Raw genomic sequence first — 13,722 nt, 5'->3', positions numbered from 1 at the left:
TTTTTTTTTTCAAAAGCCTAAATCTATCTTTGGTGTTTTACAGGAGAAATCAGTTAACTAAAGAAGATTAAGTAAAGAAAAAAAGCACTTTGATGAAATAAAACCCCAAATTAAAATGTTTAGTAAAAATATCAATCATTCTAAAAATAATAATACAAATTTAAAAAAAAATTCTAATAGTTTAATAAATCAAAAAGAAAAAATGTCAATTCAAATGTGTGTGGCTCATGCACTGTATTTTATTTTTTATTATTTTCAAAACTTGTCACTTCACAAATCTTAACTTTTTTGATTGACATTAGATGTCAAGTCCATTTTAACAGAGCTGGAAGCAATCGAATGAAATGGATCAAACATCTATTGGTTTCAAAAGGTGTTGAGATTTTTTTTTTTTTATTAAAACCTTTGAAGAGGTCAACGTGCAACTTTCCAAACCTCATATAACACAGCCAGTTAATGTGTTTCTACACTGGTGGTCTCCGAGTAACTGAATCTGCTTTTCGGAGTTCCAGGAATTATTAGTTCCAGGTACTCGCTACAGTAGTTCTTAATTGGCGTGTCAGCCGAACATCGGCCTCCTCGGCGTGAGGCCCTGCGATTGGCTCCGCCCTGGTCGGCGGTGCGCGATCTGCTCACCCACCTCGAAGTACAAACGTTTCCCTCCCGAGCGCATGTGAGAACAAAGCGGGCCATCAGCGGGGGAGCCGCCACAGCTGTGCTGTGACACTCAGTGGCATGTTGATGAGTTTGCAGGTCGACGGAGGTCAATAAGCCCCCCCACCCCTGGCCCCTTGTGTTTCCCTCTCACTTCACACACACAAAGAGACGTCACTGGCACGGGGCCACGTTTCCAATGCGAGATTCCTGGAGCAGACGTGTTCGTCTTTGGATGCTGTACACCGCGTCCTCGAACATTGTTTAGACTAATGGATTTGTGCGTTGATTTCTGATGTCCTTTTTATGCCAAGGCCGTTTATAATGTGGGCTTATCAAGGACTAAGTATTACGCATTCATGTTACCACTGGAATTCCCTAAGGATTTTTTTGTTGTTGGTTCATTTGGGATATTCTGAATTGAGGCATTTGTACGATGGTACTCGGTCGTTTGGTCGCCGGTCTTTTGGTCGCCCGGAAGGTTATTGATAATTACCATGTAAATCATTGCTCAAATTCCCTAAATAAAAACTGTGAATTATTATTTAGTCATACTTAATGCCCTATTAATTATTAGGCTAAAGAAAAGCTCCAAATTTCCCGTACTTTTATTGTTTTTTGTTGGAGAACTTGTTAAGACACTGACTGGCGTACCTTCCTAAGGGGACAATTCATGTACATACAAAGTCTCATACACTTACACGTCGGCTCAGTGAAACTGCTCAGGGCCATTGTTGGCTTTTATTGATGCGTAGACCGTGTTGTTTTACCTTGTTTGGTCGCCGGTCTTTTGGTCGCCCTTTGTTTGGGTCCGGGCGACCAAAAGACCGGCGACCAAAAGACCGGTGACCAATCGACCGCACACGTTGTACGATAGTGGTAATCTTATAGGAGAAAAGGAAAGAAATTAAAATGAAATCTATAGTTCTTCCTGGTGGAAGAATGGTGAGCACACACAGTTCTTGTATGAAAAATTTAATTCCTGTTTGGTTCAGACCTCTATGTGGAGTTTCATGTTCTCTCTGGGCCTACGTGGGTTTTCTCTGGGTACTCCGGTTTTCTCCCACATGCATGCTAGGCTGGTTGAACCCTCTAAACTGCACGAATGTGAGCGCAAATTGTTCAGTGGCTGGCAATGAATCAGGTTGTTACCCATAGTCGGCTGGGATAGGCTAAGGCACCCCTTGTGAGCCTTGTGAGGATAAGTACGAAAAATGAATGAATAAATTAATGGCTTCAAGTGAGATCTTGCTTCAGTTTATGGGTGAAGATTTCCATTATCCCAAATTCATTCCCAACAATTGCAAAATAATAATAATATATGGATTTTATTTCTTTCTTATTTAGTGATCCAGGAAACATTCAGAAAAATCCAGTAAATAACATCCTGCTTTTTCTGGTTGGTCTACACAGCCCGGGCCATCGCCTACACTGAAACCAGCTGCTGTTCAGACTCACTCAAATCAGGCAAAACAGGAAATGATGTGGAGGAAAGAAGGATACCCACCGGCCTGGACTTTGTGCGTAGGACGGTCCTTGTTGAGGTGAGTTATTCATCAGTATGTCATACTTCCAAAGTAATACCGAATGCATCATTTAACTTATTTGTATACCTTTCTTTCTCTTCCTTGCAGCCAGAAGGCTTGCCAAGAGAATATACATATAGTGTCTTCTTCTGTCCCAATGGTATTCTCCTCTATTATTATATTTTTGAGTTTCTTAGTACCTGAATGAATCTCTGAGAATATCACTTGTGTTCCTAGAGAGAATCCAGATCTCAACCCCAAACAAGTATGAATATCAATACGTGAAGAAGCCGGCCAAGGCCAGTGAGTTTCAGGTGGCCGTGAAGACGCACAACGACGCCCATTTCGCCCTCTCGCCCACGCCACACGACAGTGCTGAGATGATAGAGATTGTGCTAGGTGGACGCCAAAACACTCGCTCCTGGATCTCATTGGGCAAGATGGGCGAGCCGCTCGTCAGTGTCCCTACGCCGGGCATCCTATCGTGGGATGAGTTCCGCAGTTTCTGGATCAGCTGGAAGGAAAGCGTGGTGCAGGTAGAAGTCTCCTTAAAGCTATGTGGGGCATAACAATCAGTCTGTTGATAAATCAAAACAATGGTTATCAAGGGTATTGTATGCAAAGAATTACAATCACACGCTTGTGTCATTACAACAACGGATCCAAAGCTATGCTATGTTTTGACATGATTTGTGTTCTTGGTAATATCTTTGGTCTTATCGCTTTCCTTTTACCTTGACTTTGTTACTTTATTTGCTTCAGGTTGGCCATGGTTTACATCCGTCCAATGCATCAGTTATTCTTCAGTGGTCCTGCACAACCCATTTACAGGTTTGTTTGTTTTTTTGAAAAATCTGGTCATTCTAGACCAAACTCGGTTTGGGTCGCGGGCCGCACTAACGTCAACTCGATTTCATGTGGGCCGGACCATTTTAGATATAATATTTGGATATATTTTATTTAAAAATCAGAATAAAAGAACTGGATCAAAAGCCTTAAATGTTCAGTTTTTTAAAAAAAATCTAAAACTGTTTATTTCTGCTTTTTTTTTCTTAACAAAGGAAAACGTCTTTTAATCATTAGTGTTTTATTTCAAAAGGAATTTTTTAATTATGTTCAATATTAAAGTGGAAAACAGAAAATATTCTATATATTTATTTTTACATTTTACCAGATTCTTTTTGAACTAAAAACACAAAAGAAAAAAAGGATTAAAAAATTGCAATTATTTATTTAAAAAGGGGAAAATCAGGAAATATAATATACATCCGAATTTGATCCTAAAACAGAAAGCCAGGCCTCATGATTTATTTCTAATAAAAGGAAAAAATCCCTATTATAGAGACAAATAATCAAAGTTTTCACAGGCTTTACAATACAGCACTGTGTTCTTGTTTTTCTAAATAATCCTCAAATATTTTGCCAATCCTTCCATCCAGGTTCGACATATAGGCTTCTCTACAGGATGGGGCTCAGTTGGGGAGTTTAAAATCTGGAGAAAGGAAGACTCGGATGAGAACCACAATGAGGCTTTTACACTTGGAGTCCCTCACAACATGGTGCCTGGTTCTGAGCGAGCCTCCGCCTTTATGATCGGTACGTGTTCACGGGGAAATGGACCGTATCTGAATCCATGTGAATGACTGGTGCATTCCTCGCATTTTAGGAGATGTAATGGGGCCTACATTGAACAACCTGGACAAACTGTTGCGACTGCCGTTCGGGTGCGGGGAGCAGAATATGATCCACTTCGCACCCAATGTCTTTGTACTAAAGTACCTGCAGAAGACACGACAGCTCAGCGTCGAGGTGGAAAATGAGGCGACCGATTACCTCCTGCAAGGTAAAGCCTAATCTAAAATCGTGTGCGGTGGATTGGTCGCCGGTCTTTTGGTCGACGGTTTTTTGGTCGCCCCGACCGCGACAACGGGCGACCAAAAGACCGGCAACCAAAAGACTGACGACCAAAAGACCGGAGACAAAACAAGGTAAAACAACACGGTCTACGCATCAATAAAAGCCAACAATGGCCCTGAGCAGTTTCACTGAGCCGACGTGTGAGTGTAATAAGTTTGTAAGTACATGAGTTGTCCCCTTAGGAAGGGACGTCAGTCAGGGTCTTAACAAGTTCTCCAACAAAAAACAATAAAAGTCCGGGAAATTTGGAGCTTTTCTTTAGCCTAATAATTACTAGGGCATTAAGTATGACTAAATAGTAATTCGCAGTTTGTATTTCGGGAATTTGAGCAACGATTTAAATGGTAATTATCACTTACCTTCTGGGCGACCAAAAGACCGGCGACCAAAAGATCGGCGACCAATCGACCGTGTACCATCTAAAATACTTCATGGTGCAGTGTTTTTTGGGGGTGTTTTTTTTTCCATCTGACTTGATCCATACGAACTCAGTAGTGGTGCGATACCAAGTGTGACTGGTTTTCTGTCTCTATCTGGACCCTCCGACTGACTATCGACCAGTTTAGGGTTATACTAGTCCGCCTTTCGCCTGAATCTTCCATCCTGAGGATGAAACCTGCCCTTTCATGCCCTATTGACCTTTTACAAGTGAGGAACAACAGCTGTGAAAACTCAGGAAATGGGAGCGACGCTTCTCAGTGCGTTCCTCTCAACGACCGAAATCCCTGGGTGCCCTGTTGTGTAAAAAGAGGGGAAGGAATTGCTTGCAAATTGTCTAACCCGGTTGAGTTTTCAGGAAATTCCACTATTGACATTTACTTTGAGTTTGGATGGTGGGTTTGGTCAGTGGAACCGCAGGGATCTTTGACCCAGTTGGCAAGGAATTCTTTGGGATTATGGATTGGAACAGGAGAACCCCTGACCGTTCTTTCTGTCACCGACGTGGAAGATCTCAATCGCTGTTCAACATCTCGTGACAGGCTAAACCCGGGACAGCCTCTGGATCTCTTGAGTGGATTGTGCCAGTTTGTTTAGAGAGGATTTGTTCAATGGGCGTTGCAGTAACCTTGTCATTTCCAAGAAACTCTACTCGCAAAAGCTTAGCCTATCAAGCTACACGTGCTTTGGGAAGTACAGTGGAACCCTTAAGGTCAACATGACCTCCTATTTGATCGGGTTTTAAAATGGTTAAGGGGGGTCAAACAGTGGGCAACCTCTTGCATTTGGGGATAGGACAGGATTTCACATTAATTGAATTTGTTGGAATGCTTACTTGTATGACCCATTTGTTTATCAATATCAATTGCACTTCAACAACAGCAAGCAAATTTTTTTACTGTAAATGATACACTAACATTTTTGATCGGATCAATTTTAAAAAGTTGCTAAACCACAAATTGTCTGTTTGCATTTAACAATCGGTGAAGGTTGAAAAAAGTAACAAGGTGGCATTTACAAAAAAAATTGGGGGAATAATACAGATTTAGATATCTGTTGTGAAAATATGAAAAGTATACCAACATAAAATTGACTCCAAGATAATCACCAGTGAAAACAGACGTATTTTCTCAAAAGGAAAACTCTCCAAAAATGTATGCGATTCCTCTGTAACAGTTTATTGGGAAATCCAATACGGATGGGTACAACACATGGTGTTTTTTCTTCAACTTGATCACATGAAATCTTGTTGTTTTCAATTCTTATCTAGGCTACCAGAGACAGCTGACTTACAAACGTCAGGATGGCTCTTACAGTGCTTTCGGAGAGAGGGATTCCTCAGGAAGTATGTGGTAAGTCCTTGTCAGTCAGTCAACTTCAGACAACTCTTGGCGTTCAGTCTGAATTTCAGTGCTTACTGCATTCTTCAACCTTAATTGGGCTACGCACCACCAGCCTACGATAAAAAAAAGGTTTCAATAGCATCTAAGCATACGTAAACAATCCCAGCGATCATTTCCAGTCCTTTTTACTCTCATTTTGGATCAGACAGACCGAACAGAGTCGGCGTCCCTTAATATGACCATCAAGGAACAGACCGTTTTGGTCATAATACCCGAATGGTCATAAAACTCCAACCCGCCATAACCACACCTGAATCAAAGTAAATAGCAGTTCAAGTCATGTTTAGTCAAGGTAACGTATCAAAGTACTGCAAAATAAATTCAAAATGTTACACACATACGCTAGTTTTTGGTGCAAAAAAAGTTCAGCTGAACCCGATCTTTTCACAAAAACTGACTATTTGATACTTTTGCTTGGCAAACTCTTCCATTGATGGAAACCCCTTCGTTTCGATCTTTTTTGTTTTACCTCTGCTGTATTAAAAGAGATGAATAAAACGGCCATATTAAAGAAAGAAATTCCGGACTGTACCAAGTTGCTCATAATAAGCGGCGCCTAGTGTATTTGTAAACATGACATCACTGTCGTCCACGTGGGAGCTTCTGCGTTTACTGTTCACGGCCGCCGGTTGATTTACAGGCCGAGTTAGGCTTCGTGATGTATAATCAAGTCAGCGTTGTAAAACAGCAGGCCACATAAACAACCAAGAATCGTAAACAAACTGGGTAATTGGTTCTTGGAATTAAGCCAAAGCTGGGAACTTTACCTGCGGCCTCCTCGTGGAGACAGACTTGTGTGCCATTTTCCTGGATGAGAACGTCGATAAATAACTCGTCACAAGGGTAGAGTCAAAAAAGTTGGATCGCTGCCCCTCGTCATGGAGAGGATGTGAGGATGTAGCAAGCACCCCCGCGGGGTTTTGGGCATGAGACATATGGTGTTTCTAGGGAAGGAGTTGAGTTTTCATCTAGTTGGGCTTAAATTTATGACATTTTTTAATTGTGCTGCATTGCATTTTTCTGAAATTCTAGGAGTTGTTTTTTTTGGCAGGGCGGGTTATGAAATTTGGACTGTAATTTTGCATCAAATTAATTCCTAATTGGTCTTTAAGACATCTAGGATTTTCCTTGATAACTGTTGTGATCCTAGGTCAAGGGTGTCAGACTCTGGTTGGTTCGTGGGCCACTTTAACGTCAACTTGATTTCACGCGTGTCGGACCATTTTAGATATAATATTTAGACTTTTTTTTCATGAATGGATTAAAAGAACTGGATTAAAAGCCCTGAATATTCCGTTTTTTATAGATCTAAAACAATGTTTAGCTTTTTTAAATATATTTTTAGATTTTATAAAATGATTTTTTAACTAAAAACACAAAAAAATGATTAAAAAATTACAATTATTGATTTAAAAGGGGGAAAATCAGGAAATTTAATATACATCTATACTCCATTTTAATTTGATCCTAAAACAGAAAGTCAGCACTCATGTTTTACTTTCCCGGGCCACACAAAATGATGCGGCGGGCCAGATTAGGCCCCCGGGCCGCCACTTTGACACGTGTCCTAGGACGTTGAACTTCAGGTACTCGTTTAAATATCAAGGAAATAAAATCACCTAAAATATGTCGTTGAGGGACATAACCATATGTATTTAATTAATAAAATGAAAATGATTACTGTTTTTTTTAACTTGAATTTAGTAAATTACAGAAAAGAGTCCCTTTATAAAATGGTTTGGCCATGATAAATAATAATAATAATAATAATAATAATCGGACATAGGCCATGTCGTCATTACCACAACACAAAAAGCCTACTTGTCATCACACGCAGAAACTGCGTGTGACGAAATTGATGGTGCTTCTCCATAAGCTACGTTTAATCGGCAAAAGACCTAAATAAGTGTAAGTTACGGACTTGTAATTTGACATTCCGCTGTTGTGGATACAGGTCGCTTACCTCTCGATTACCGCACACTGTCTGCCACTTACCTTCCTTCAAGTCAGCTAGTAGGAGGCAGATCACCAACCAAACATCTATTCATATGCCGCAGAAGGGAATGTGTGTATGTTAGCGCGAGTTTAGATGTCTGATGGATGTGGGGAAAAAACTGTCCTTAAGCCTATTTGTCCGAGCTTTGTGGGACCTATAGCGTCTGCCAGAGGGCAGCAGCTGGAACAGATTGTGACCAGGGTGGTAAGGGTCCCCTATGATGTGCTTGGCTCTGCTGAGGTAACGCGGGCTGGCAATGTCTTCAAGTGAGGGCAGAGAGCAGCCGACAATCCTCTGGGCAGTGTTAATCACTTTCTGCATGGCCTTTTTGTCTGCCGCCGTGCTTCCAGCGTACCACACTGTGATGCCGTACGCCAGGATGCTCTCTACAGTGGTTCTATAGAAGGTTCTCAGAAGATTGGAGCCCAAGTTGTTCTTCCTGAGCACCCTGCCTATTTGTATTACATCATGCAAAAAAATGAACACAACTGTATGGAGACATAAACAAATAACAAAAAAAGCCACATGTCTGGATGTTTTTCAACACCCACGGACACGTCCCAGGTTTTCCACTGATGTACCTTGAGATTATTCCCGGAAATGTGTAAATAGGACTTTGTTTGGGAAGATAGGCAGCTTCACTCTCTCGTGTTTTGGCTAGGAAGTACTTCTCGTATAGTTCGCCCATTTTTCTCGCTTTCCAAATCCCCTCTATCACTTTGAATCGACTATGAATAACACATTTCTATTTCTATTAACTGTTTTGACACTGCTCAGCATTGAACATTAAAAACAAAAACAAATTAGGGAATACTTTTACCATAAATGCCATGTTCTAAACTACTTTTTTCATGCTAACGTTGGCTTGAGCAATGTCATATAATAATGTAATCAGGATATCCATCTTTAATAACCAATATTTTCACCTTTCTGCTTATTCCACTCCATTGTTTCTCCAAGCCGTGTTTAATCAACAAAATCATTTCAGATCCTTTCATGAATTATTATAAATAAGCGCATACCTAAAGGTTCCAAGGGAGGTTTTACCTTCTCAAGACTCTTTTTTTTTTTTTCCTCGTTTTCCCTAACATTCATTTTTTACAAACATCCTTTTCCTGACAGATTGAAAGACTGTGACTAGTTGGACAAACTTTACACTTGGCCCAAAAATTGTTTGCTTTCATGCTCTTGAAGTCTGACATTTGAGCATTTTTGCGGAATTTGCCTGCACCATTTTTTTTAAATACCTATCCTCCCTCCCTCTCCACATCTGCACTTCCTCCAGGTTGACAGCCTTCGTGCTCAAGTCCTTCGCCCAGTCGCGTGGTTTCATCTTCATCGACCCCGAAGAGCTGCAAGCGGCCAAGTCGTGGCTGATCCGCCATCAGAGAGACGATGGCTCTTTCCCGGCTTTGGGCCGGATTCTGAACAAAGACCTGCAGGTAGATGGATGTCTGCGTTGAGGTTTTACCGAGTTTTACCAAATTCTCACAGATTTAAATGAGAAAAACAATTCTAAAAGTTGCATTTGTACTCAACATAGAGCAAATTCAACACATCTGATTACATTGTAATAACTGGATAACCCCTGAGGAACGTTACCTGTAGCTTCCTACTTTTCCGGACGCCAACATGATACCCGCCTTTTTTGGTCCCCAATGCCAAAGGCATTGTATTGTTAATTTAGGGGTTTAATTATAGTTTTTTTTTTTACAAGCTGGACAGCATGAGTCCCACAATTGACCAAGGGCAGTTGGGATTGGTAATGGATGGATGGACAGTTTGAAAGTCTCATATGGAATAGAAAGATGAAAATGAATGTTTTCTTCCGTTTACAGGGTGGCATCCATGGGAAGATCTCTCTGACAGCTTATGTGGTGGCAGCGCTTTTAGAGACGGGGATATCAGTTGATGTAAGCACAAGCATATTAAGCATGAAACTACGTACATGTTGATTATGTGGAAAACCAGATATTTTTTTGTAATTGGTGGATGTATTTTTATTACAATGTTGATTGGATTATCATTGAAAAGTACAAAAGATTTGTTTTAAGGTAGTTTAGATATTTTTGTCTGTTTCGTTCTTAGTTTTTGCATTGTTTAGCAGAGTAATGTTTTTTTTTTTGCAAATTGGAGAGAATATTTCTAGAGCAAAGTAGTACGACGCATTTAATCTAAATAACTTCGACCAGAAATAAATGTCACACAATCCAAATAATTCTTATCAATTAATGAATGAATGGATGATTATTATTTTCTCTGTTAATTTCTTCTGCGCTGAAGCAGAATCAGGTTCTGTCTTTTTGGTTTGGAGGACTAAACGACGTTGAATGCCTTTTACAAGCCTTGTAAAAACAAACACACCTTTCCTGTTTGCTACATCGGATGTAGTGCTGATTTTACGGGTTTCATTTCATTTCATGGTGTCATCAAGGGCAACGAGAGGTGCTATTCCGCCAGCTGTGGGAGCACATGCAGAATCGCTGATAGCTGTAGGGAAGGATGTGCTGGCAGGCGGCCCATTCACATTTGTTACGCCTCAAGTCAGAGCTGCAAAACTGATGAGCTTTTTCGCCACGTCAAAACATCTACGGAGACCTTTTGGTCTTGTGAAGGACAATTTACATTCCTTTTCCAATCAATTCTCGGGTGGTGTTAAACATGCGGAGCGAGGACCGGATAGGGGTCCGATCTGGTCCCGCTCAGTTGACAGATTTTACATGGTGTACACACTGGTCTAAAACACATTATTTCAGTTGTACAAGTAATAGGCCTCATTAATTGTAGCAAAAGTGGGAAGTATCCACTTTATATACAATTTTTATATCTGCCATGTTAGCTCATCTTACAAATTGTTGACTTTTGGGCACCACTTGGATGTGGAAATACTTTTTCAATGACAATCTGTGTGGCTAACGAAATATGTTAAATATCCTTGTGTGCTCCAGGTAGAGAAGTTAGCTGTGTCCAAAGCCAAAGACTTCCTGGAGACCAACACCTACTCGGCCGATGACCCCTACACAACAGCCTTGTGCGCGTACGCTTTGGCTCTGCTCCGCAGCCCCTTTGCGCCCTTGGCCCTGCGGCGCCTCAACCACATGGCCATTACGCAAGGTGCGTACGCCCAAAGTCATCACAATAAAAAACGCCATCCAATGTGTTCTCACCTACGTATGTAGTGGCTTAACATAGCATTTTGATCAAATAAATATCCATTATGCTACTTCACATTCATTAAAATTTAAATGCAACCAAGTTCAAATATGGCGGCCCATTTGCAGAGCGGTCATCGCGTCGGCCTCACAGTTCTGGAGTACAGGGTTCGATCCCAGGTGTTCGGTTTGCGCCCACATCCCCAAAACATGCATGCTAGGCTCGTTGTACACTCTAAATTGCCCCTAGGTATGATTGGTTGTCCTTTGTCTCCTTTTGCTCCGCAATTGGCTGGCCAGTGATTAAGGGGTGACCCCTGACTGGGGCCCAAAGTCAGCTGAGATAGGCTCCAGCACTCCTGGCGACCCTTGTGACGATGTGCGGTATGGAAAATGAATGAATGTTTGAAAACTGCCTTTTAAGGAGACAGCATTGAAAAAGGTTCTTTTTTTAATGAATCCAAGCATAAAGAAAACGTGAATAGGTAAATTTGTGAATAGCAAAACGTGAATGGGATCTCAACAAAGCCAATTTGTAACATTTGACTATCCGTATGTAGATGGACTCACCCACTGGAGCCTGACCGGAAGCGCGATGACTGACGAAGACACTTTCATGGGCTTCAGCGACGGCCTCTCCCAGTCAGGTAGACCTACTGGTGGTCTACATGATATCCACAGCTCGAGAAATTCTTATGGAGTGTCTGTCATTTGTTCCCAGTGGTGTCAGCAGAGGTGGAAATGACGGCTTACGGTCTTCTTACCTACACCCTTCTCGGGGATGTTGCATCAGCCTTGCCTGTGGTTAAATGGCTCTCCCAGCAGCGGAACGCCCTCGGCGGCTTCTCCTCTACACAGGTAGGCCTGGTAGAGACTGGGACTGTTGGGATATTTACGTTTAGTTCTTAGAAAACATTTAATAAGTGTCACAGTCATAGCTCAATGAATTCAATCAGAATATTTGACATTTGGGGTCAATATAATGTTACTAGGACACATGCGTCGCGCTGCAAGCGTTATCGGAGTACGCCATCTTGTCCTACATCGCGGGTGTCAACCTCACCATCTCATTGGCTTCCACAAACCTGGACTTTCAGGAGACCTTTGAACTCAACAAAGACAACAAGAAACTCCTTCAACGCGCCAAGGTAACCTCATCTCATGCTACGTTTGATTTGATTGCACTTTTAATATTTTAACTTTTTATATTTTTGTATTACTTGTTTTTTTTACTGGAAAAACACATTTTGTGGAGTAGCACCACCAATTTTGTTATACGCAGCTGTGTATGATGACAATAAAGGCTTTTGATTTGATTAAAATGGTGTTCATGGTTCTGTAAAATTGGCTCTGTAAGAACCATTGCTGCGTTGTATCATCAAGTGGTCAAATGAGCTGAAAAAATAGTTCAACCTCCATTTATTGACGGTCTCTCCCTTGGCTCAGATTCCCAGCATTCCTACGGGCCTTTTTGTCAGCGCCAGAGGAGAAGGCTGCTGTCTCATGCAGGTAAACGCAGCACGACTCTCACAAAGGCACCGGCGCGTTGCCCTTTTTCGCACACGCTTCCCTCGTCAGCTCGCGGGGAGGAATTTGTTGGCAGCCGACAACTTGTTGTTGCTCCTTTTTGAATGCGCAAATGAATCACCGGCAATTGGAGCAATCTGGTAGAGTTTAGGGAATTGCTCTTTTTATGTGCTGAACTCCCCAGGACAGGATGCTGATATGCTGATTACGTCCTGCCTTGACACGGGACAAACAAAAAGCCCTTTTATGTCCTGAAGTAGCCTTTTTTTCTCTCTTCTTAATCTCTTGTGTCTTCTTATCACTTAATCCTAAGTGACTGTTTAGTCTCTTAAAGATGCCAAGGATGTTAAATGTGAGGATAGGCCATTTGAAAGTGGCATCCAAATTGTCTCGCAGCGTGTCTAATGTAGTTTTCCATTGCTGTAAACAACACAATACAGAGCTTTGGGGAAAAGTCTAATGACACACATGCAACCGCTTGGAAATTTTAATCAATGCCGTGTACACACGGTATATTGGTAGCGATGCATGCATACCTTTTACTCGCTATTTATATACATTCTACTCTAGTATTCCATTCATGTTTTGTACATTTAATGAGATGATCAGCCTAAATGTGCATCATTTTTGTACTGGATAAATACTATCAAGTTTGTTATGCTTGGAACGAGGAAACATTAGTGAGGCCGAAGTCAGAGAAAATTAATGTCCGATATTAATAAACTCTCTCAGAATAGACACAAAAAAACGTGAAAAGTGTGAACAATTAGGGAGAGTTTGAAGCTATAATCATTAATATGTATAGCCCCTTTAATAAATAACACAAACTCATGAACTCCAGGAATATCTTATGTTTTAAGATTAGAGTTAATTTATGGCGCTAATTTTCTGTATATGTAGACTTTAGAGAAAACACCTGTGTGCAATGGTACTTGGACGTTTGGTCGCCCGGACGTTTGGTCGCCCGGACGTTTGGTCGCCCGGACGTTTGGTCGCCCGGACGTTTGGTCGCCCGGACGTTTGGTCGCCCGGACGTTTGGTCGCCCGGACGTTTGGTCGCCCGGACGTTTGGTCGCCGGACGTTTGGTCGCCCGGACGTTTGGTCGCCC

At 41.5% G+C, this 13,722-nt stretch overlaps 1 protein-coding gene across 1 annotated transcript in view; it reads left to right on the top strand.

Annotated features, from left to right (window-relative positions):
• cpamd8 (C3 and PZP like alpha-2-macroglobulin domain containing 8) overlaps positions 1 to 13,722 on the top strand; it is a 44,570-nt gene that overhangs the window by 20,530 nt on the left and 10,318 nt on the right. The window contains exons 22-35 of the mRNA XM_077607538.1: positions 2,068 to 2,198; positions 2,289 to 2,340; positions 2,418 to 2,716; positions 2,943 to 3,011; positions 3,620 to 3,776; positions 3,847 to 4,023; positions 5,806 to 5,887; positions 9,220 to 9,376; positions 9,773 to 9,847; positions 10,883 to 11,048; positions 11,647 to 11,733; positions 11,808 to 11,944; positions 12,079 to 12,234; positions 12,533 to 12,595. Coding sequence (XP_077463664.1) covers positions 2,068 to 2,198; positions 2,289 to 2,340; positions 2,418 to 2,716; positions 2,943 to 3,011; positions 3,620 to 3,776; positions 3,847 to 4,023; positions 5,806 to 5,887; positions 9,220 to 9,376; positions 9,773 to 9,847; positions 10,883 to 11,048; positions 11,647 to 11,733; positions 11,808 to 11,944; positions 12,079 to 12,234; positions 12,533 to 12,595 — 1,808 coding nt within the window. The remainder of the gene's footprint in view (positions 1 to 2,067; positions 2,199 to 2,288; positions 2,341 to 2,417; positions 2,717 to 2,942; positions 3,012 to 3,619; positions 3,777 to 3,846; positions 4,024 to 5,805; positions 5,888 to 9,219; positions 9,377 to 9,772; positions 9,848 to 10,882; positions 11,049 to 11,646; positions 11,734 to 11,807; positions 11,945 to 12,078; positions 12,235 to 12,532; positions 12,596 to 13,722) is intronic.

The sequence above is a fragment of the Stigmatopora argus genome, chromosome 8 (assembly GCF_051989625.1).
Source record: "Stigmatopora argus isolate UIUO_Sarg chromosome 8, RoL_Sarg_1.0, whole genome shotgun sequence".
NCBI classification, from domain to species: domain Eukaryota; kingdom Metazoa; phylum Chordata; class Actinopteri; order Syngnathiformes; family Syngnathidae; genus Stigmatopora; species Stigmatopora argus.
This window is presented reverse-complemented; position numbering and strand designations above follow the sequence as displayed.